General features: G+C 44.9%; 2 protein-coding genes and 1 pseudogene across 3 annotated transcripts; all 3 read right to left on the minus strand.

Moving 5' to 3' along the window:
* Positions 2,963-5,542, minus strand: LOC8062346. Of its 2 annotated transcripts, none has more exons than XM_002459078.2 (2): positions 5,158-5,542; positions 2,963-3,926 (listed from the first exon to the last, which is right to left on the minus strand). In XM_002459078.2, the coding sequence occupies exon 2, from the start codon at positions 3,919-3,921 to the stop codon at positions 3,136-3,138; it is 786 nt and encodes a 261-aa protein (XP_002459123.1). In that variant the 5' UTR covers positions 3,922-3,926; positions 5,158-5,542; the 3' UTR covers positions 2,963-3,135. The 2 variants fall into 2 exon arrangements, with proteins under 2 accessions (XP_002459123.1, XP_021311068.1); XM_021455393.1 differs by having other exon boundaries at positions 2,963-3,937.
* LOC110433784 lies at positions 10,777-11,847 on the minus strand. The gene is made up of 3 exons (XM_021456354.1): positions 11,839-11,847; positions 10,977-11,771; positions 10,777-10,872 (listed from the first exon to the last, which is right to left on the minus strand). Exons 1-3 carry the CDS (start codon positions 11,845-11,847, stop codon positions 10,777-10,779), a joined length of 900 nt encoding a protein of 299 aa, XP_021312029.1.
* Positions 13,691-16,001, minus strand: LOC8062349 (annotated as a pseudogene).

Here is a 25,610-nt window from a genome sequence, read left to right on the forward strand (position 1 = left end):
GTTAGAACAACCCCCTCAGTATTAACCGTGGTGGACATTTTTACAGTGCCCACCTCAGTTAATTGATTTTGCGAGGCTGTTATCATAACCACCTTGGTTAATATAAAATGACTGCCTCGGTTAATGGTAGGCATTAACCGAGGCGGTTGAAAATCTTGCCTGTCTCCGAGGGCTATTTCAAAACGCCTCGCAAAATATTTTTTATAGTAGTGGCTTCTTCTACCCTAAGATAGCTTCAGCAGCTTCTTAAAGTGCATCAATGACAAAAAAATGTAAGAGTAACTTATAAAATATGACTTATGTCAAAACTTCTAAACACAAAAGTTATGAAAACACAACTTATATACAAAATGCTATGAAACACAACATATGTTAATAAGTTATTCTAAAATTTATGTACTTGAGTTATTCTTGCCAACACTGTCCAATAAAAAGTTAAGATGAAAATTTGCGTTAAAAAGTTCTGCTCCACAAAATTTTATATTATAAAAGTTATGATATATAAGTTATGGTAATATTTTGTGCATAAAAGTTATGTGTATAGCTTGGTAACTTTCCCAAAAAAAAGAAAGTTAAGTGTATAACTTGTTTGTATAACTTAAGATTGTCTCCAACAGGAGAGGCATCCCACTACCCATATGCAAAATGCATGGTTTAGAGGGGGAAAAAGCTCTCCAACAAAGCAGGCAAATGGAGGAGGCATTTTGCGTCGGAGTAAGGAGAAAACCCAAATTTGCGTCTTCTCTTTCTTCGACGCAAATCACTGCTGCTCGGCCAGGGTGGGGAACGGCCAGCTCCTGCAATGCGATGAGCCTCCTCGCTCTGGTGCTCGGCCTGCACCACGAGCTACTGCTGCTGCAGAGACGGCTCTGGATCTGGCGCCCCGTCGTCGTCGGAGTGGACGGAGTATCCAGAGATGCTGCAGAGCGGCCGGAGTGGCGCGGCGTGGTGGGGCAGATTCAGGGCCGCCACGGGAGGAGTGGAGGTGTCGCCGCCGGGATCTTTGTGACAAAGAGGCAGGTGCATAGAGGGTATTTCAGAGTGCTTCAGGCTGCTGGATTCGAGGGGGGAAGGAGGGCGCACAGATGTACTCGGGCCATAGCAGCGACTTGTGCTTCTGCACCGCGGCCATGGCTGCCACGGCCGTCGGGCCCGTGGCTGAGCCAGGACTTCCGCCTGCTTTGCTCATCACGTACGGTTGGCTGCAGAGCGCTGAAATCAAGAATGGGCCAGACGGAGACGATGACGACTGCCTTGACCCTCCGCTCCTCGGGCCTCGGCAGATGGAGACAACAATCGGCACGGCGAGCGGCAGGCCATGGGCGGGCATGCGGCGGCGGTGATGCTCGCTGCTTGCCCCTGGCAGCGACAAGCTTCTTGTTTGCGTTGTCTGTTGGAAAAGGGAAATTTTGGGTCCCTAAGCCTTGCACTGTGCAGGACGCAAATCATCCAATGCCTCTCGCATTTAGGTCCGCACGGTTGGAGACAGTCTAAATATATATAATTTGATGAATGCTTAAATGTATAAGTTATATTCCATGACTTAGTTGTACAAAATTTTTTTTGGGAATAATATCATAATATAATAGCATAAATACGAAATTATGTATGAAAATAACTATGTTATATAATTTAAAATATATAACAAAAATAGAGAAATAAATGGTAGAAAGGAAAATAAACATTCGTACAGGTGTAGCCAATATCATGGGACAAATCTGACCAATGTACTGAATATATCTATATGCTACTTTAGGAGAGAAAATATTTAAGAACGAAATGAAACCTGTAAAGAAAAAAAAAGGGTATAAAATAATTAAAAGAAAGAAACGGTACTAGTGAATGTGTCGTTCGCTAGAAAGAAATCTAGTGAACGGCCGCTGAACTGGATTTGGGGGTCCAAGAGGCAGTCGCTAACTCGCTAAGCTGTGTTGCACTTGCAACCGTGACATTGATACTTTGGTTCACATCTAATCCACAGTGAATATTTGAGGCGTGCCTCATGGAACATATGGATAAAAAATAGAGGAATTAATCGATGAGTTCATCAAAACCAAAAACGATTATATAGAATATCTGTATGGATATTGCAATTGAAGCGCATAGATAAGTAATTTCGGTCAATAATCGTAGGTCCTAAACTTCCGCGCCTCCTACTATTCTACCATGTTGAAAAGATAGGTGATGACGTCGCCTGGAGGGGGGTTGAATAGATCTTCTTGAATATATATATATATATATATATATATATATATATATATATATATATATATATATATATATATATATATATATATATATATATATATATGACTTAGGTCCTGTTTAGTTCTCCACCCAAAAAATTTATATCCATCCCATCGAAACTTTGAACACATGCATGGAACATTAAATATAGATAAAAAAATAAACTAATTACACAGTTTGGTTTAAAATCGCGAGACGAATCTTTTAAGCCTAGTTAGTCTATGATTAGCCTTAAGTGCTACAGTAACCCACATGTGCTAATGATAGATTAATTATGCTTAATAGATTTGTCTTGCAGTTTCCAGACGAGCTATGTAATTTATTTTTTTATTAGTTTCTAAAAACCCCTTCCGACACATCCGATGTGACACTAAAAAATTTTTCATCTCCAATATAAACAGGGCCTATAAATGTGGAAGTCGTTAGTATAGGAATTTCTAATTTCTCATTTTGAAGCCCGGCTTGCTGCCCAAGGGAGCAATGCGGATACGCTAATTGTTTAACCTTGAGAGGACGAGAAACAAGCATAGACTTTTGTCATAACCTCACTGGAACAAGAATACATGCATATCAATTTATTTATTATAGGGCCCTTTTGGATCCCTTCATTTTGGAGGAATTAAAATCTACTTAAAATTAGACTATTTAGCTTGGAATTTGAAATTCCACAACTTTCCAAAGTTCACATATAAGCTTATCTCAAATTCATAGGATGAGAGATGAAAAATGGATTCTATAGATTCTTTCTTCTTTCTTCTCCAACTTAAGTTGTAGACTTTCTTCTTTCTTCTTCCACAACTTTAGTTTATTACAATGAATTCAATTCCAAAGATCCAAATGGGCCTTAAGGTGTTATACAAAAACATCACTGATTTGTTTCAGAACTACTCATGTCGAAGTCTTTCTCTTCTTTGACTTGGCCTTGTCCGCTCTCATAAGACTCTTCCTCCTTTCATCACTCGCTCTCTTCCTCCCCTTCCTCCATCCACACTCACCAAATAAAGACCACAGGATGTTCTTAAACTTCTGAGCAGACATGCACGTCTTGAACTGAAATCCCTCGGCTACCCAACGAGGGTCTTCCCCCGGATCAGACTTGTCTACCCAGTCACTGTTGTCTCGTACCAGTATACCCACAACCTTGCCAGCCATTGAAAAAACAGGACCGGCTACCAGTCTGCTGACCCCGTTCGCAGAGGTGTCTCCATACTGACACACGACCATGAAATACTCACAGGAGCCACGGATGGTAGGAGCATGATCCCCAAATGTTGTGCAGATCAGTCTTGACTGGAACAGGAAGGTCGGTACAGGAAAGTGGGTAGAGCGTGAGAAGGGCGCACGGATCATCATGTAGCCAAGGTCTGTAGCCTTTGTATCGAGCTCTATAACCTTGCATCTGGGATTGTACTCGGTACGCAGGATACAAAACTGACCCCTTGTGAGCACAACTTGAGCCGTTGCTTGGAGACCATCTGAGAAATGAACTCTCAACCTCACGTCTGAGTAAGTATCCAGGATTTCAGCTTGCGCCAGTATAAACGTGCCATCATTAGGAACACTCCTCACTACAGACCCAGTGCAGAAGTAGTCTAACCTATGCACTTGTTCCACCACCACAACAGATGGAGCCACCTCAACAGACACTGAACGTAGCAGCTCCCCAGCCTCCATCAGTCCTGTTGGTGCACTTGGCAAAGACAAGACACAGAAAAACATCAGGTAAAGAAAAAGAAGCATGCATGACGAGCAGTGTCCAACCCACGATTTGATCCAGGTTATGCCTAGCAAAAAATTATAATACACAATTCAGCATAAACCAAAACACAATTCGGTAACACAACTATAGATCCTCCAGACAGTTCGGTATAGCACCTTAGATTCAACAATCAACAAGTTTCAAACTTGCATAAATTATAACATATAAATTATACTGTAAGTTCCATTTCCGATCTTCTTGAAACTTTACTGTAATGTAATTTCTATTTCCAGTAGTATTTTGAAATTCGATGGAAAAAACTTCAGAAAGGAATGAATGAACGCATTTCAATTGGGCACTAGTATTTTGCATTGTTCAGAAAACTAGGGTTCAATTGGCATAGTAGAACTTCATTAGCCAGTCACTAGGTAAGGCCAGAATCCAATATTTCCCCAAGGAATGGAAACAGCAAATTCTAGTATCATTCAAGAATAGACGTTTCAGTGCTTCACACAAATGTGCAGTAACATTTCAGTAAAGAATCATGGAATGCTGCTGTGGCAGATTAACAGTAAAACCGCAAACTATTTGCATTCAAAATATCTAGCCTTAAGCCAGAACTAGCCACTCAGCAGGGGACAGTTCCCAGTTGGCACAGGTTCCGGCAGATCCACAGAGGTACAGACTCCCTACCTGGCACATAATTCCGTAACAATAACTATAAATCCTCCAGACAGTTTGGTATAATACCTTAGGTTTAACAATCAACAGGTCTCAAACTTGCAATAAATTCTACTAAAATACAGTTTCCATTTCCAAACTCCTTGAATCTTTTCTGTAATGTTATTTCCATTTCTCGTAGTATTTGTGAAATTCTGCGACAAAACTTCAGGAATTGTTCAGAAAACTAGGGGTTCAATTGGCAGTAGTAGTATTTTCTATGTGCAAATCAATTGGACACTACTCCAATTGGCAGTAGTAGTATTTTCATTGTTCAGAAAACTAGGGGTTCAATTGGCACAGCAGAACTTCGTTAGCCAGTCACCAGGTAAGGCCAGAATCCAATTTGTCCAAGGAATGGAAACAGCAAATTCTAGTATCATCCAAAATAGACGTTTCAGTGCTTCATACAATTGTGCAGTAATATTTCAGTGAAGAATCATACAATGCTGCTGCGTCAGATAAACAATAATACATTCAAAATCTCTAACCTTAAGCCGGAAGTAGGCACTCAGCAGGGGGCAGTTCCCAGTTGGCAAGGGTCCGGCAGATCCACGGAGGCACGGACTGATCCAGCAGACAGCTCCGCCTCCAGGATCCGGAGTCCGAACCGCAGAGTCGGCGCTTAGCTGGAGGCCGTTGGGTTCCGGAGACGGGGCGGTATCAAGCTCTGGCGGCCGACGTCGTCGCGCAGGCCAGGATCGACCGCCGGCCAGTCGGGTTGCCTTGCCGAGGCGACGAGCAAAGCAGCTGCGGAGCTGTCACGGGAGGCGGCCGGCGGGGAGGGGTTCGCCGCCAGCAGAGCGGCCGCCACGGGAAGCGACCAACGGGGAGGGGGTTGCGAGCGGCGAGTCGGGGCCTCCGGGGTGGGGCCGTGGGGCCGTGGGGGGCAACAGGCGGATAGGGCAGGCAGGCGCGCCGCGTGGCCCGAGTAGAGCAGCCGCCACGGCCCACGGCCCACGGGAGGGGAGGGGGTCGCGAGCGGCGAGTCGGGGTGGGGTACAACGGGCGGATAGAGCAGTCTCAGGCTTTTCACTCATTTGTTGGGCTTGTAGGCCTTGTCACCGATAGGCCAGGCAATTCATCCCATCCATTTGAGGAATGGTTGCATCTCTAACTCTTTTTTTTTTAACTCACCACTCTTTAAATCATCATTTGTAGTCTTATTTACTTAAATAAAGAGCGCTCTCTACATATTTTTATTCTTCAACAATTTCTCTAATCTTGTGCTCACTCTACTTCAATAGTTATCTGACCATCCTCAACTATTAAGAAAGTCTAATTTGTGTGTTAAAAAAAAGAAAGTCTGATTTGCCTCTCTTAATCAGAAAACCAGATTTTTGGACTCGTATAACATTTTAAATAGTTTGTTTTTTCCCTCACTAAGTGATTTGGCTAACATGATGCCATGTGGCTGATGTAGTCCAATTTACCTCCCACATGCCGGCACGTCGGATGGCTAACATGGGGCCACGTCGATAAAAACCGCTCAGCGCGTCAAAAGTCAATAAATTTTAAAAATATGTTTTTTTTCCATTGAGGGTCAAATCAGACTTTCACAATAGTCGAAGAAGGTTAGACGTGCGTTTTCCTATATATAATGATGGTTGTTGCTTGTTGGGCTGGCTAGGCTATAATTTGTTAGAAATTGGTGTTTGAGAAAAGGATTTTTACTCCTAACAAGCACAAATGCTGCGAAAGACCTAAATAACTTCATTTGCTTCCTGAAAGTTAGGTGAACAGCTTGTTTCTCTGTTTAGGTTCTAAAATTCTTCACTGGATAGAAACTCATCATCAAACCAACATATATGTCAACATAAAGTTTTTCATGAAATAAGGCCTGCTTTCTGAGCCAGGTTTGGAGAGTTCTCTCTCTCGGAGTTCTTGAGAATAACGGATTATTGCAGCCTTTGGAGTTTTTATAGTACTACTTTCTTGAAGCCACTGGTTGATCTAATCTATAGCTGTTTCCCTTTTTTTTTTGAAAGATCCAGACGTTGACGGCTTTGATTGATAATAAGAAGGGGTCATGAAAACATCTGTTTACAAGCGCGAGGAGCGCTCCCCATCGCAGCCTAAGCTGCGTGGCGCTTTTCTTCATAGCTGATTACTCACTACTTACATTTTCAACCAAAGTATTTTTCAAAGCTTTGCATCCCGCCAAGGACCATTGATGAGTCATGTCCTTTATGTCCGCCAGCAGAGAGTGTGGCGTCTTTCGTTCTTCTCTAAAGATCACTGCATTTCGTCAATTCCAGATGTTCCATACAGTCAAGATCCTGCTCGCAGTGTTTGGCTAAAACAGTCTTCAAGCTAAGCGCATCTTTCCCAGGATGTTGGCTGCAAGCTCGGACAGTCACTCCAGGTAGCCACCAGTTGCTAGACCAGACGGGAGTAGGGGCATTCGAAAAATAGGTGATGCGCTCTCTCAAGGTTCTGTTCACACAAAGCACAAAAAAAATGTTCTTCCAGTGGCGCAATTTAGACACACCAAAATCCATAGTCTATTTTGCAACAGGAGCCATAAGAAGAATTTGCACTTTGGCGGTGCCCACACATTCCAAATCAAGGCTGGGAAGGATGATTGGACTTGGTCGACAAACTGAATTGTGTAAGCTGATTTGCTCGAGTATTGGCAAGAGCTTTCTAGTGTCCAAACAATGGTATCCTCGCTTGACTCATCGAGATCAGGTCGGATGGAGTCAATGGTTGTCCAGAGTTTGAAGTATTCTTTGAGAAGATCATGGTTCAGATTATAAGCAACATTCCGAATTCACCTTTCATTTAGCAGGACCTCTCTGACAGTTCTATTCTTCCGCCTGCTGTGTGCATACAACCGTGGGTAGAGATTGGTCGGTGCCTTGCCTTCGATCCAGTTGGAATGCCAGAAGGAGGCCTTCTTTCCATTTCTGATGGTAACTATAGTTGTTGCATTGAAGAGCGCCATGTCTTCAGAGTTTACCGACAATTCGGTCTCGCTCTATGGTCGCTCTAGGTTACTCCACTAGAACCAGAGCCATCGCAAGCGCAGAGCCCTGCTGAACTTGTCTAAATCAATTATGCCTAGTCCACCTAATTCCACCGGTTTAGCCACCTCGTCCACGCCACTTTACATTTCCCACCAGAGATCTCGTTGTTTCCCGCCCAGAGGAAGCGTCGTCTCGTTTGATCAATATCTTCAATCAGTTGCTTTGGGGGCTTGATTGAAGTCAACAGATATATAGGCATGGCACTGAGTACAGAGCATACCAATTCTTGCCTGCCTGCCAAGTTTAGCAGCCGCCCTTGCCAAGCAGTCAGCCTAGATCTTGATTTGTCAATGATTCTTTGTACATGCACCATTTTTAGCTTTCCTAAGGACACTGGCAATCCCAGATAAGTAATTGGAAAGCTTGTCCTTTTTCCTCTGAATCCCTCGAGGACATTGTCTAGCTAGATTAATTTCAGAACATGATAGGGGCCGCCTATGCATTATAACTGTGTCCCTTGAGGCCTTGATAATGGATGAATAGTCATTTGTCCCCCTTGACAGTGGATGAATAGTCATTTGACTCTAGTGTGGTACAGACATGGGAGAAACAATTCCACTGTCCAACTGGTTCGTAGAATTTGCCTTCATACGCTCTTAGGTGATTGTAAGGTGCTCTTGAAATTGAACAATCTGAGGCACACAGCAGAGATGCTGGAGAGTGGAGTGCATAGCTAACTGGTCGCTCTTAATTCCTTCCTTCATGAAACAACTGGAGTCCTGTAGCTTGGATCTTACCTACATCAAACTGCAGCAAGTTCAGATACCCACTTAAAAGGTGACAGGAGATAGTGAAAAACAAACTTCTGAGATGATATTGAAAAAAACAGAAAGAATATTGGCTTCGTTTACAATGTGATTGTTAGTAGAAGCAATCCATACCATGTTGGTACAAACATAAAACCAAATGGAGGTCAGTGTAAACAAACAGGTGATCATTGCCTTGGAAGTTGGAATTCCTAAAAAACTGGTGTGCTTCCTGGCTTGGGGGTTTCATAAATATTATCATCTGTTACTTGGTACATGTTCTATTTTTTTTAAGGGTGGCAAAAGCTTTACTGCAAAATATTAGAAGAAAAAAAGGAAAACTAAGAGTATACACATGGTTACAGTTTTGATGCTGCAGTCCAGATTTCTCTCCATAATAGGTAAGGGTATATTTCCGTCACACATGCATGCATGTACACAAACAAGCATTACGTACCGAACGAGATTTACTGTACTGGTGTAAGGATGATAATTCTTCTAAGAAACACACCACTTACTATTATATTTGGAACTTATTCTTCCCATATATAATATGTGCTACAGGAAGAGACGGAAAAGAAAATTCAGAGATTAGGAACTTATTCTTCCCATGAAGCTCATGTCAGAGTTAGACTGGATATTTTCACCAAGAAATCTCCAGTCTGATATCTCCTTCAATTCAAATGTTTGTTTAACTAAACAGCTTGCAAAGGTTGATGCGTATTTCTGTTTTAAATAAATTACATCTTTTGCACCAACCATCAGATCGATAACTATGACTCCCAAATTTTTAATGAACTGGAAGAAATAAAGAAATTAAACTTGACGTTCTATTGAAAACCCTAGTAGTTTTACATATTGAGTGTAACTCAAGACTCAAATACATATCTGACCTTGCCAAGGCAGCAGGTTCCCAGGTTGATGGAATAGCCTCCTTAAACTGCAATTTCTGCCTTTAAGAGTTTCAATACAGTATAGCCTGATAAACCAACAAATCCAAAGCAAGTAACTTGGTATATTATGGGCACCTTTCTTCCAGCAGCCAGTAAATTCAAACGAATTATTAACAAGCTGGAGAGACTATTCCCAGATGAAGATCTCCTCGAATCGCTCAGACATTCAGACATGCAAAAGCTTCAGAATTTAAGGCGGCCAACTGCCTGCCTTTTCCCCCTAAGAAATGTAAATTAACTTCTCTATATCCATGTGCACATAAGGTATTAAGTGTGTACCCTGCATGAAAGCTAATTAAACAAAATAAGATGCCAACATGATACATGTATATATCGATGCTCTCTATGTCTATATCCTCATTGTTGGCCTATACGTTTTGCCTATCATTCCACATCTAGTGCTGTCCGCCACTTGTGCCAACAAATCGATCACTTGCCAGCTCTCACGCATACCACCCGGCCTCTCAGCCAGTGACATGGTCATTATTACTACTTGATTGGTGAATACACGCTCATCAGGTCCATTCCCTAGTCTAGTATACAATTGTGAAGAGTGCAGCAAGAAAGTAGTACCACCTATAGCTTGGGTTCTGTGGACAGGACGCTACAACCATATGAGGACTGAGGACAGGACCTTACGTTAACTACTTCTATTCATTAACGGTGCTAAATAGTGCGAGCAGTTTGATATAAACTTAATTAATACCTTGTGGCCTTTGGGATGCATGATGCTGGATAACAATCTATAAATCTTCAGAAAGACTGCAACTTGTTCGTTGCTAATGCATGCATGCCCCTATTGGAGGTGTTTAATAAACCAATTATTAATCCTCCATTCCTCCAGATATCCCTATTAATGGGAAGACCGTACATTGGCACCTCGATCTCTCTTGTCCTTCTGCTACCACCTTTGTTTCTCCATCAGGCACCAGAGAGGCATGGGACACCAAGCAATAACAACTGCTATTGCCTTTTTTGTCTCCAGATGCAGCAAAAGTAATACTATGAATGATATACACGAGTTCAAAACAAAGCAGAATATTTGTAGAAGATAGCCGGTGATGGGAGAACATTAAATCAGTTGCAAAGTGGCAACGCGAAAATGCACATACAGACAAGGAAACGAAGTGAGATTAAGTACTAGATATTTTCAATTTTGTACTAAGAAGCATAATCGAAGGAAGCCTCCAACAAAAGGAGCTGAATTACGTGGCAAATTAGCAGAACGCCCTGATGGGTTACAGAACCAACCAAAACAAGACGACATTCCATAGGATCAGAACAGGCCGGACGCTCTCCTTCAACAAAAATTAAAGGGGGACAAAAAGCTCCATCTATCCATGTCAGTTCCTTGCAGGATCGGGTCTGATGGCAACCGTTGATCAGTCGAACAAGGAAAGGTTCTTGAACTCATCCCTGTCAAGAGCTGAGGACATTTCATCCTCCGGGTACACCACACCGTTGTTCTCGAGGAAGGACTTGAGTAAGTTGTTGGAGAACCCTTTCAGAATCATAACACCGGGAAGCCTCGACGTCACGGCTGCGGAGTGGGAACCCCCCAAGTTCCAGAACACTGTGGCACCATAGCACCATAACCGGCTTCCTTGAAGCGACGGCAGAACACCCGGTAGTCTTGGGTCCATGGGCTCACCCATGCTTCATCCAACTCCTTGTCGGTAAACACAAAGACGCTCCTGATCATGTTATCCTGGTCCAGTTTCAATTTCTTGGCCTTGTCAAGAATGTACTCGTACATGTAGTTGAACAGCGCTCGGAAGTCGATACTCAAGTCATCGTCAGATTGCATCTTGTGTAGGAAGCTCAGCTTCCCCAGGAGGGTCTTGCCTCTTATCTTAGTGATTTGGGGTTCCTCATCATCATCATCGTTGTTCAACGTGATAACCCGGCCCTCCCACGGGTACTCCCCAAGCTGTGAGATGAGCAAGCCCAGAGCGGCGCTCACCTCCATGGGCGTGCCGTCCATGCTCTTGGACATGTCACAGAACACCATGCAGTTGCTAAGCAGATTCTTGTCACGGAGGCTGTCCACCAAACGGCACCACTGCCGCTCCGTCTTTGGGAGGGCTGCTGTGCCTGTGAGCTTGACCACCTTACCCCGCGCCTCGAACCTTGTGAACCGCCTTGTTGCCATGGTGTCGGCGTGGGCTTTGTAACGCTGCATCGCCACATTGGCGTAGGGCAGGTCGGTCCATCGGCGGGAGCTCGTCATGTACACCTGCGGGAGCCGGAGGATCCGACGGAGCGGCGTCAGAACCTTGTGATGGAGACGGTTGAGCACGCGGAAGGTGTAGTGCTCCTCCGGCAACTCGGCGTAGCTGGGATCAGAGTCGCGCGGGAAGAGGCAGCGAGCGATGGCCTGGCAGAGCAGTGTTGTGTGGATGAATGAGCGAGGGGTCGGACACCCAACGCGGATATGGTACAACCCGCGGCATGTACCCACCCTGATCGGACGGCCAGGACTGAGAAGTAGCGTGGAGATTGGGAAAAGGAAGCATGCTGAAGTGGAAAGAATGGGTACCTGTTTAAGTTAACAAGTACAGCTTGGATCTGACGTGGAAGAGAGAGATGAATTGGATGTATGGAGTTTGGTTGGCCCGGCAGGGAGGTAGTTGGCGTAGTGAATGCGGGGCTCCTTCCGGTGTACGGAAGAGGAATGCTAGGCAGTAGGCACCGTCCCATTCCCGGCCGAATGTCCAAGCTCCGCGTGCTCGCCGCCGTCCTTTGCTCCCGCGTCCGTCTCGCCCACGGCGACGTCGTCGTGTTCGTGCTCGTGCCTGCTGGCGTCATGTCCCTGTGCTCTACTACGCGCTCATGTCCGATCCCCACGGCCATCGCGTGCACCAACGGCAAGCTATCAGTGTCGCTCTGAATATGGTAGCCAAAAATATTATTTTCTTTTAGAAAAATCAGCCAACAATACTTTATGTTATAACTTATGAGTCAAATAAGTAAGACGATTTGTCCGAGCGGCAAGTTATCATCGAAATCACATGCTCATATGGTCCTAGAGCCATTGTGTTTTTTAACATGGTTCAAAGAAGGAGCTTTCTTTTAGGCCTTAGGAGAAAATTTTTGGTTTTGGCTACTGTAACACTTTCGTTTGTATTTGGTAATTATTATCCAATCATGGATTAATTAGGCTTAAAAAATTTATCTCGCAAGTTACAGATAAATTGTGCAATTAGTTATTTCTTTTATCTATATTTAAGGCCCTATTTGGTTTGCCCCGTTAAAGTTTACTACCCGTCACAACGAATGTTTGGACAAATACATTGAATAATGAATATAGATTATTTACAAAACTAAAAACACAGCTGGAGAGTAATTTGAGAGACGAATCTTTTAAGCCTAATTAATCCATAATTGGATACTAATTGTCAAATAAGACGAAACTGCTACAGTACTTATTAAACTTTAACACCCCAAACTAAACACCCCATAATACTTCAAGTATACGCCTAAAGATTCGATGTGATGAGGAGCCTTTAAATTTTTTGAAAACTAAACAAGGCCTTACTTCCATGCATGTTCCTAATTATGATAGTTTATTCGTGTTTAGGTCAAAATTTATGTGTAACAATCGATTTGCATAATAATTATGATAATCCATGCACTGGCTCCGTAGAATTTCGACCCTCCAATTTCTGTACACCGAGTAATAGTTGATAGCTCATCTCCATGCCGCTTACACCGAGTAATAGTTGATAGCTCATCTCCATGCCGCTTGGTAGCATTAAGGCGCATGACAGCAGAACACGAGGAGAATATGGCAAGATTTAGGTGGTGTTTGGTTAGGGTTGTTAAAGTTTAACAGGTATTGTAGTATTTTCGTTTTATTTGACAATTAATGTCCAATCATGGACTAATTAGACTCAAAAGATTCGCCTCGCAAATTATTCTCTAGACATGTTTTTAGTTTCACAAATAGTCTATATTTAGTACTTCATGCATGTGTCCAAACATTCGATGTAACAGATGGTAAACTTTACCGCCATAATCGGCCCTTAATTGTTACATACTGCAGTATGCAATTCGTTCAAATAATTCAACAGTTTTACATGCACTTACTGCTAGAGTGCCAGGAAAATCTCTAGCATGATTTCATAAATCAACCGCAGGGCAGCTACATCAGAGCTTGATGGAAAGGGAAAAAAGGACCATACTGTAACAACAACAGCCCTATTCTTGTTTCCTTGCAGAACAGCAGCAAAAGACACAGAAAATCTATATTTGAGCATTAGATAACAGCCAGAAGAACACATGCGTGATGGATCCCTACAGGAGACAACAGAGTTTATCACCGGTTGTTCCATCTAGGAAGAGGACGATGACAACTGTGATGTTATCAGAGTTTCTCCTTTGGGAAGCTTCTTCCATAAAGCTTGTTTGCTACTTCCTGGAGGTCCTGAATAGGCTTGACCATGGCAACAGCTTCCAGGAAAAATACATTACATCAGGTAGAGTGATAGACAGATCAATTGCATCGAAGGAAATATTTAATAACATCTGTAGGTACCTCATTAGTGACAACATCCCAGAGTCCATCACTAGCAACGGTGAGGAATTCAAGGGAGCTGTCAACCACCTCATGATTGTAACAACAAAAGTCATTTTCAGATGGCTAAACTGGGGGACTTGCTTATGATAGAATCTCTATTTTTTTTTGCTACAAAGGCAGCATACTTCCTCACACTTGGAGAACTATCTAGGTAATCCATAAGAAAACAGAAGTACGCGACGAACCCTGATTTCAGGGTCAGTGACAACGTACTGCTTCAAGAGTTTATCACCAAATGCCCAAGAGACAGGAAGAACACCACCCACTCGCCATGTCCCTACAAAATTCGAATAATCAAACAGTAGAAATAAAAGTAATGGCACATATTAAGATAGATGGTTCCTTTTTCAAAGAAGGATTCAGAGGAATCACTACCAGCCCATTTAACAAAGCCCCCTGCATCCTCAATTCTGTCTCTCATCTATCTGATCAGGTTGGTGATCCCTTGAAATAGCAATCGCTGCAGATCAATATGGGGAAAAATTATAAAATTATAGGGTATATGTGCAATGCCATTAGCTTGGAATCCTGGTATTCAGTTTACCGATTCATCATGGGGAAGTACTCGTCCTCCTTGATAAATAATTTGAAAGCTTCTGATACATTTGCAACAAGCTTCAGATGCAACAACATACAATAAGTTGAAAGCTTCTGATACAAGTTAAAGTATGAGAACAGACACTAAGATATGGCACGTTACCGATGATAAACTTACCCTGTCCTCCTAGCAATAACGGCTCTAGGATCTCCAACATTTGCAACAAGCAAACGATCACCTACAATAATAGCTGTTGAGGCGGTTGTGACAACATCTCGAGTTTGACCGAAATTCTGAATCTGTGAGGTTGTAAGTTTCAGCTGCAACAAAATAAATAGAAGGATATAAAGATCGCCATATCTCAGTGTACAAGTCGAAAGTCCACTATAGTTAATATGAACATACCAATAGCAGCCTTGGTATCAGTGATTAACTTTGGGTGTTTGACTAAATTGCTGAAAAGATGCTGCTTCACAATTTCACATACTCAGCTGCTCTGACTCCTCCATGACCTACAGAAACAGAAAACCATGCTGACCTTACAACTCTAAATATTAACATCATCATACAGTGCTGGCATTAGGAAAAACCAAAGGAATTGATATCACTTGAGATTTCTAGGAAAATACATACTACCATCATATACATTGAACGTCCGAACATTCCAATTTTCTCTCTGTAAACGTCGTCTGTCCTTCCCTCATAGAAGTCGTCCATCGATGCTCTTTTCCCAGAACTCACAACTCCATAACTGAACCGCCCATTTTCACTATTACTGCAAGAGGAAATGTTATGTCAAGCAAGCACGAATTCGGACTTATGTGACTTTGCACTCTATTACATACGAGGGAGAAGTTCAGTGCAAGGAATTTCCTATGACATTAGTAATAAACTGATTGAGCTAATAGGAAGTTAAGGTGCTTTACAATCCGAATTTTTTTTTTTAAAAAAAAACAACATCTAACTTCCATCAAGTTCATCAGATTAACATAAACATAAGCTTCACAAGATTGGCCATGAGAAGAGGCAGAAGAGAGGTCCTAAGCAATCTGATCCCAGGACAGGCACTAACCTGCTATCGTTCCACCCTCATCATATCAAAATGATCGAACCACAAGTCAGTAAGAATCGTGCAGATCCAATTGAAAGCCTGGGCCAGTGTCGCTCAAGTCCATGGCCTAATAATCCCGGTGTCCTAAATCCACAGCCACAGCAAGCCAAACAAGCAGAGGAGGGAGGGCGGTATAATAATATCCCCGATGCCATGGATCTCTGCCCTAAGGCGCCATAGCCTCCTAAAAAGGTAGCCTCTAGTTCCCCATGGTGAAGTCAACCAGATGGATGGGGACGAAGGTGAAACCAGAAGGAGCGGGAGGGGATGATGAGGGAAAAAAAACTGAGGTGGGCGGTGTCCGCCGACGTGTCCCGACGAGCCCCATGCGCGCCACCTCCATGACGCCCTCCCGGCCCTCGCTATGCGGTCCTGGCATCAGCAGGAGACCGCCCGCCACAGGAGTAGTAGGAGGAGCACCACTAGCAAGAGCGAGAGGCGCGTAGATGGAGGAGCTGCTGGTGGTGGTTGTCTACTGCGCGCTCATAGCCATCGGTGCCGTCGTGTCCCCTGCCAACCCGGCGCTCACCGCCGCCGAGGTCTCGCGCAGTCCGGCGTGCTCGTGCTTAGCAGGACGTCAGAGGACAATAAATGAACCTCCACCTGCCACAATAAATTGGCTGCACAGTTGGACTCCACATGTGCTTCCACCGTGTGCAATTAGGCTTTAATTGCCAACGACTGGTACACGTCAGATACTGGAGCACGAATCAATAGGCAAGATCTAACGAACCAAGATAGGGTGGGTACCTGCCGCGGGTACTACTAAAACATTTACCGTCGGACACCATTTGGCGGCGAGGCCAATCTTGTCATACTCGCCGAGGCCCATATGGTGGACGTCGGACCTGAGCAGGTCCGCGAAGAACAGGGCGGTTTGGTCCAACAGCGAGTGGTACTCGCGGTCGCTGTTGTATCTGAGAAGAGCCTCCCCGGCGAGCCTTGCCCTCTTCCTCATCTTGTGGCCCTGCTCCTCCTCTTGTGCGTTCCCGTTCGTGCCCGCCACCTGCCCGATCATCGGCGTCTCCGCCGAGAGGTGGTAATGAACACGCTTCCGTCCTAGGAATTGGCCGAGCGAACGGGGCACAGGTAGCGGTACGGGCACTCGGGATCCGCTGCCACGGCGCCTGCCCTTGTTGGCGAGCTTGCGGCGGGCGTCGGCGCCGTGGATGACGCGGAAGAGCAGCTCGGGGACGTCCTTAAGGCAACCGGAGTCGGCGAACGCGGGGAGGTTGTAGGCGAGCGTCTTGGGGTGGTGCTCGTGCATCCAGAGCATGGCGGTGTAGAAGCCCTCCTTTCCAGAACTAGTGCCAGCTGTGAGGCGGAGACTGCCGACGAGTTTGAGCGCGGTGAGCGGGTCGTGGGCCCAGGCGGCGGCGAGGAGGTCGCGCACGCGCTGGGGCGGCGTGCCGCCGGGGACGACCTCGAAGTAGAACTCGACGCATGGGTTCGCGTAGCGGCCGGGACCGGGAGGGCTGGCGCCGGCGGAGGCGGACATGCGAGAGAGAGGAATTGGATTTCTGAGCACTGCGTTCTGTTCTGGCGCGAAAATTGCGTCGGCTCCCGCCATCCGCCCGCCAAAAGAATCGCGTCGCGCGCTGCAGTGCAGCTCTGGTTAGGTTACTTGCGGCTCCACTTGTCCGAATAGTGTCGGCCTTTGAACGGCCTGATGGGCCTTCCTGGTGCTGGTGCTGGAACTGGAACAGCCCAATCTCGATCTCCCATCTGCCTGCCTAGTGCCTACGTTGCTCCACTCCACTTGTCCGAACGTCCCCTTGCCCATCCCTGATCCCTATCCCAGAAGAGTGGTAGACCACGCCGCCGCTAGCCGTCCTCAAGGGACCAGAGGGAGAGCTCTGCTGGCTTGGTGGAGGGCAACACGCCGCCGGAGGAGAGGGGCACGCCACGCCGGCTACTGCTGCCGGGGCGAGGCTCCTCATCGTCGGCTCCGAGGTGCCCCCTCCCTTAATTCCTAGAATTGCGGCCGCACTTCGGACGGAGTTCAGACAATTGAGACAATCTGAAACCTAAATAAAAAAAATCTTATTGCAGCAGATCCACGGCCGTGAATTCGTGAAAGGTCCTGGGTTTTTTCTTGGATTTACCTTTGTCTTGAAGCAATCTGTCTCCGGGCGTGTGACCATTCTCCAGGTCCCGGTGAGCTTTTAACCTTCTCTTGTCTGTCTCTTGGCTTCGACTGGCCGCATTCTAATATCATGAGGTGATCAGGTGCTTGGTGAACCTCTGCAGCTTGGGTTTTGTCCTTAACGAACTTCTGTTCTTGTGCTAGCTGCCACCACAATCATGCTGCTTTGCATTGACTTGGCAGCCAGGGATTGAGGAAGCCCTCGGGCAGCTGGTCGTTCAGTTGAATCAGGACAGATGATACATGCAGTAGCATCATTTGCTGTTTGCTAGTTTATTTATATGAGGGGCGGGCTATTTGAATGCAATGTCGTTTTAAATCCTTTTTTAGCAAATGGCTGTTTGGTAGTTTCTAGGTTACGAAATGCTTCTAGACAGTTCTCTATTTTCACAATTATGGGTTTTTTTTTTGAATATTGAACTGTGAAGAATGGTTTGATTGAAATTTTCTTTTACATACAGTTCGGTATTTACTATGGATGTCCTGAAGGAGGTTAAGGAAGTGTATGAGAAACACCATAAGAGCATAGTGTTGATACTAAATGACGATGGAGTTGGGACTACATTGGGCACTGGCTTTCTTATTCACCAAAAACTGAGCAGATTGCTTGTGATGACATGCCAGCATGTAATCGCGCAAGGTCAAAAGATATGTGTTAGGCTTGCGGGATCATCTTCTGAATATGTAGCCAAGATTCTACATGAGCATGAAGAAACTGATCTCGCGATTCTAGAGATTGATATGGATGTAGAGCAACCATTATTGGAGTTTCGTGAGGATTCCTCGGATGTTGGAGTAGGACAGAGGGTCTTTCTGGCGGCATATTACCATCCTGACATGATGGCCAGCTTGACTAACGTTGTCTGTTTGAATCCTACTGTCATGCCTGGAAAGATTTGGTAAGTTCCCTTGGCTAATTTGACCAACTTTTTCATTGGTTTAACTGATTATGATACTACCATTTGTTTGTCTTTTTTCTTTTCCTCCAAAGTTCGTCGCTGAGTGAATTTGAAGGGAATCCTCAGTTCACAGAAATTGCTCATTCTTGCCGATCACAAGGGGGTTGTTCTGGAGGTCCTCTAATCTATGACTCAAATGTTATTGGAGTCCATTATCAATGTCAGACTCAAATTTGTTAGGTTGATCTCTAAACCAGCCCAACGGTTGGAGCCAGTTCCCCTTTGACCAAGCCCTGATCGGGGGCGCTCAACCACCCATTGGAGTGGTGGGCCCCTGGCGCGCTGCACTATAAGTATAGAAGTGGGGGCCGCAAGCACGGTGCGGAAGTTCGCCACAGCATGCTGCTTGCCCCACTCGACTCTAACCCTAGTGCCATCCGATCGGCCAGTGCAGCAGCGTCGGGAAGCGCCACCACTGCCTCAACACCGACGCCATGGACGCCTCGACGGTCTAATCCTAATCCCCTAAACCTCTCTGTTTCTCTCCATGTGTAGTAGATCTAGTGCATACAAGTGCAGTTCTACTGCCTATGTTTATTTGCTATATTTGTTGTACTCGAATCCCGATCTATTCTACTGCTAGATGATCCTAAACTTCTATCAATGGTATCAGAGCCGATCTAGCATATAGATTGAATTTAGGATTCACCCGCGAGACAAGCACGAGAAAAGCAAAAGAACAGCAAGTAGAAGGAGAGGATTTTTCGAAATCCCAACCCTACCCAGAAAATCGAGTTTTTCCTAACCCTAGCGTCCAGATCCAAAACCTCAACCCTAGCACAAGACCCAGATCGGGGAAGGGGATTTCGATACCCTAACCCTAAAAGCAACAAGGAAAGGGGGCGTTCCTACCTGAGCTCGTCCATCCGACCACGCCGCCGGCCGCCACCATGGCCGACGGGGCGGACAGCAGGGACAGCCCAAGCGCAGGGCACCGACGCGAACCCCATCGACGGCGCCGCGCTCACCCACTAAGGGGAGCGCGCGCTCCGGCGATAGGAGCCGCGGCGGCGCCATTCTTCTCCGGCCGCCGAAGGTAACCGCTGCCGCTGCGGTGGCGTTTTACTGCGGGGCGCGGCGCGGGCTGGAGAGGAAGACGCGAGACGCGAGCGAGAACAAGCAAGAGAAGGCCATCGCCGGCGGTGGCCCTGCTGCTGGCCGCGGTGCCGGCGGCGGCGGCTCCCTGTCGTCCGGTGCGCAGAGAGAGAAAGCATAGAGAAGAGAGAGAGGGCGCAGGCAAGAATGAGGGCTAGGGTTTCAGTGGCAGCTAACTGGGGGATTTTGTTCACCCGAGATCAAAGGAGGGCCGTCGGATGCAGATCAACGGCCGCGATTGCGTCAGGCCAAATATGGCCCAGGCGGGGGCGCAGATTCCCGGCCCAGGCCCAGGTTGCGGCCTGGGCGCGGGGAGGAGCAAGCGGGCGGCCAAGCTGGGCCAAGCCCAGACAGAGAGCGAGCGCGCGGGCCGCTTTGCTTGATGGGCCGAGAGGGAAAGAAAGAAAAAATCGCCACAGGCTGGGCTAGGCGCTGCGCGCTGCTGAGCCGCTAGCCGGGCTGAGCCGAAAGTGGACGTGGGGCACTTCGTTCGCCCCGGCCCAAACCAGCACAGTAACCTTTTTCATTTTATTTTCAGAAGCTTTTGAATAATTGTTTTTTGCTCAGTTTTAAATTCTATTTAATTTGCACCAAAGTGTATATTAATTAGAAAGCACAGTCAGCCAGATATGCTTCTGAAAATATCAAGTAAATTAATATTTTTCGCTGCGCAAGTTATAGTTTTAATTCTCATATTAAATTGAACCAACGGGATATTTAATTTGAGAAGCCGAGTTTTCAAGCACAGAATTCTTTGTAATATTGTTAATTTTTGACCAACGTCAATAATAACAATATTGCAAATTCCAAGTTACAGCAAGTTACGATTCTAGCAAGTTAATTTACGTTTTCCGCTGCGCAAGACATTTTAGTTCTCTTATTAAATTGAACCAACGGGATATTTAATTCGAGAAGCAAGGTTCGAAGCCCAGAAATTTTTGTAATATCGTTATTTTTTGACCAACGTTAAAAATAGCAATATTGTAAATACCAAGTTCCAATTTGAAGCATTTAATTCTATTTTGCCCAACGGTGATTAGATTTTATGCAGCGAGTTAATTTTTGTATATCTTGATTTTGACCAACGTTAAATTAAGATATTCAATTATTCTACCAAGTTTTAAATGTTGGTGTTCTCACCATCTTCTCGTCATTATTTCAGAGCAAGTGATGCACTTCATTAGTGCAATCCCACAGCAAGAGAATACCTCGAGAAAGTGCAGAATCAGGTCAATGCCTAGACAAAGGGTTTTACATGATGTCTTTTATGTTCCCTTCAAGCAAAGATGATTGTAAGCTATAGTTAAATAATAAATATGTGGGTCTTGCCTTCCGACAAGACAAACCTTATTTATTATTCATGTCTGAGACTATGAATGCTGAATGTAATAAAGCTGAGAATGCAATGACCGTAAATGCTAGCAAGAAAAGAAAGAGAATTGATTCCTCATCGAAATTATGGCACTGTCGTTTAGGCCATATTTCGAGGGGGAGAATAGAACGCTTAGTCAAAGAATCAATCCTCCCACCACTAGAACTCTCAGAGTTAGAGCAATGCGTCGATTGCATTAAAGGCAAGTTAGTAAAGAACATAAAGAAAGGCGCTAAGCGAAGCACAGGAGTACTAGAATTGATCCACACAGACATCTGTGGACCTTTTCCAGTGACATCTGTGGATGGTTTTGATTCCTTCATCACATTCACAGATGACTACTCTCGTTTTGGATATATCTATCCAATCAAAGAACGCTCAGAAGCTTTAGACAAATTTAAGATATTCAAAGCTGAGGTTGAAAACCAACTAGACAGAAAAATCAAAGTAGTAAGATTTGACCGTGGGGGGGAGTACTACGGTCGACATACCCCTTATGGACAAGTTCCTGGACCTTTTGCGAGGTTCTTACAGGAAAATGGCATAGTAGCCCAGTATTCAATGCCAGGGGACCCACAGCAGAATGGAGTAGCAGAAAGGCGTAACCGTACTCTAATGGATATGGTGCGCAGCATGATGAGCTATTCCACTCTGCCACTGAGTTTGTGGATGGAGGCTTTAAAAACCGCCATTCATATTCTCAACAGAGTTCCAAGCAAGTCAGTACTTAAAACCCCGTATGAGTTGTGGACCGGTAGGAAACCCTCAGTCAACCATCTGCGTGTCTGGGGGAGCCCTGCTGAAGCAAAAGTATTTAACCCAAACATAGGAAAGCTAGACCCCAAAACAGTAAGTTGTCATTTCATTGGCTATCCAGAAAAGTCGAAAGGTTATCGTTTCTACTGCCCTGGTCGACATACCAAGTTTGTGGAAACGAGACACGCTAGTTTTCTAGAAGATCAGATGATCAGGGGGAGCAAGGCAGCGCGAGAAATTACCCTTGAAGAGAAGCGGGTGTTCGTGCCCATTCCCATGGTGCAAGAACCCTACTTTACGCTGCCTGTTGTTGTTGGATCTACACCAGTAGTGACAACACCTGCTGCTTTTTCGCCTATGGCTAATTTGGAACCTGTCCCTCAGGAGCCGAATGAACCCATAGTCGAAGAACAACAGCCCCAACAAGAGCAACCTCAAGAAGAAATGCCAGTAGCAGAAACTTCTGGTAGACCTCAAAGAGCGAGAAAGTCTCCATGAGGAGCACCGAAGCATCTAAGTGGCAAGAAGCCATGGAAGATGAATTAAAGTCTATGAGTACCAATAAAGTTTGGGACCTAGAGGAAATTCCTGAAGGAGCCAAAACAGTAGGCTGCAAATGGGTCTACAAGGTGAAATGTGACTCCAAGGGGAACATAGAAAGGTACAAAGCAAGACTGGTAGCCAAGGGTTTTACTCAGCGAGAAGGGATAGATTATAATGAAACATTCTCTCCCATCTCGAGCAAGGACTCTTTTAGAATCATAATGGCCCTAGTGGCACATTTTGATCTAGAATTGCATCAAATGGATGTGAAGACAGTTTTCCTCAATGGGGATCTAGAAGAAAGAGTATACATGGTACAACCGAAAGGTTTTGTTGTGACAGGCAAAGAAAGAATGGGCTGTCGTCTGAAGAAATCCATTTATGGATTAAAGCAAGCATCCAGGCAGTGGTATTTGAAGTTTGATAAGACTATCAGAAAGTTTGGGTTTAAAGAGAACGTTGAGGACAATTACGTATATGCAAAGTTTAAGAATGGGAATACATTTTCCTAGTACTGTATGTAGATGACATTCTACTAGCCAGTAGTGATGTCACTCTGCTGCAGCCTGCAGGAAACCAAGAGATTTTTGTCTTCAAATTTCGATATGAAAGATTTAGGTGAAGCTTCTTTTGTCTTGGGCATAAAGATTCACTGAGATAGAAGTCGAGGGGTATTGGGATTATGCCAAGAGGCATATGTAGAGAAAATATTGAAGAAATTCAATATGCATAAGTGTAGACCTTCACCTGCTCCTATTGTAAAAGGTGACAAGTATGGGGAACATCAATGTCCCAAGAGCAAGTTCGAGCGCGATCGCATGCAAGCCGTTCCATACGCTTCAGCTGTCGGAAGCTTACAGTATGCTCAAGTGTGCACACGCCCAGACCTGGCTTTTGTGACCGGGCTACTTGGCAGATATCAAAGTAATCCAGGTATGGAACACTGGAATCTAGTAAAGAAAGTCCTAAGGTACTTGCAAGGCACGAAAGGGCTCATGTTGACTTATACAAGATCTAATGACCTACAAATAGTAGGGTATTCAGATTCTGATTACGCGGGAGATGATAGAAAGTCTACCTCAGGGTATATATTCACTCTCGCGCAAGGAGCCATATCATGGAAAAGCTCAAAACAAACAATAGTCACTGCATCGTCCACAATGTATGCTGAGTTTATTGTTTGTTATGAGGCATAAGGACAGGTGAATTGGCTTAAGAAATTTATACTCAGTTTAGAGGTGGTCGACAGCATCGATAAACCACTAAAGTTGTATTGTAACAACGAGCCAGCAGTGTTGTATGCTCACAACAATGAGTCAAGCAATGCCACCAGGCACATTGACATAAAATATTATGTTGTGAAGGCTAAAATCCGGGATCACATCATAAGTCTTGAACATATAAGCACAGAAAAGATGCTAACGGATCCGCTTACGAAAGGCTTACCGCCCAATGTGTTCAGAGAACATATAGCCGGCATGGGTTTAAGGGAAAGCCTGTGATTCCTGGATAGTAAGGGGCCCAAGGCAAGAATTCATCTCTAAACAGAAAAGTGTTTGTGGCTGTCCAATCTAACGGTAATTACTGTCATGATGAAACATGTCCAATATATTTATTTGTGATGAGGTGGGTTGGTGAAGCATAAGAGCATAGATAAGATCAAGGGGGAGAATGTTAGGTTGATCTCTAAACCAGCCAAACGGTTGGAGCCAGTTCCCCTTTGACCAAGCCCTGATCGGGGGCGCTCAACCACCCATTGGAGTGGTGGGCCCCTGGCGCGCTGCACTATAAGTATAGAAGTGGGGGCCGCAAGCACGGTGCGGAAGTTCGCCACAGCATGCTGCTTGCCCCACTCGACTCTAACCCTAGTGCCATCCGATCGGCCAGTGCAGCAGCGTCGGGAAGCGCCACCACTGCCTCAACACCGACGCCATGGACGCCTCGACGGTCTAATCCTAATCCCCTAAACCTCTCTGTTTCTCTCCATGTGTAGTAGATCTAGTGCATACAAGTGCAGTTCTACTGCCTATGTTTATTTGCTATATTTGTTGTACTCGAATCCCGATCTATTCTACTGCTAGATGATCCTAAACTTCTATCAAAATTGAGTATGCCTGTTCTAGTGAAACTGTGAACACTGTAATGAAAGCATGGCTTGGACTCCCTGTTGATGTAAGTTATTGTCATATTAATAAGGCTACGGTTAGCTATTGTTTTGTTCACTAGTTCACTTAACATGTACTGTCTTTTATTTTCAGAGTCCTCATACCATCAAGAATATGCTTCAAATGATGTATATCCCTTAAACTTTGGTGGTCGGCTCGTGGTATGCTATGATCATTTTAAAGTATCGTAGGCATGTATGTGGACCCTTTTCATGTAATAATGATTAAAGGTTTCACGGTTGCAACTGGCCGCACATATCATGTTTATCCAATTCTTCCATGGAGATGAACATTAAATACTGTTTGTGTTCTATGTTTTAGCTAGTCATTTGTGTTAACCTTGTTCTTATTCAGCTGAATATTTTCATGTATTTGAGGCTTAATTTGCAATGTACGCGGGGAGGGAGGAGGAGCAGAGGCTGTGATCGGAGTTTTTGGAATAAAATGTAGTTGGTTCCCCTCTCCCTCTCTGCCCCCATTCCTTGAGTTGATCACGTCGTTGGCATCCGGTGACATGGTGATGCGGAGGCAGCGTCTGTGACTGTAACATTTTGTTCCCATGTCCTGTGGCTGACACGTCACATGCTGCGTTCTCCGGTTGGCACAGGAGACGCTCGAAATCAGCTGCTTGCGTGTAGTCTAACACCGAGATCATAAGATCCAGATGGCATAGGAGGTTGTGTGACTCCATTGCCTTTGGTCAATTGAACAAACATCGTGACTGGAAAAGACTTGGTGTCCGAGAGCATACCTCGATAGAGCTTCAACATGAACTAGGGGTTCTGTTTTAGCAACTAATAGCACATGATAAATACAATTGTATTTTTGCCTCATTTATGTTTTGCGTTACTTATTTGTTCTAGTTTAAGGGGGTTGTTGCTAGTTTTGTGTGCAAGAAACGTGTGTGACTTAGGATTGCATGCTAGAGTTTATATAGGGCTTAATTCTGCAA

Source organism: Sorghum bicolor, chromosome 3, assembly GCF_000003195.3.
Source record: "Sorghum bicolor cultivar BTx623 chromosome 3, Sorghum_bicolor_NCBIv3, whole genome shotgun sequence".
NCBI lineage: Eukaryota > Viridiplantae > Streptophyta > Magnoliopsida > Poales > Poaceae > Sorghum > Sorghum bicolor.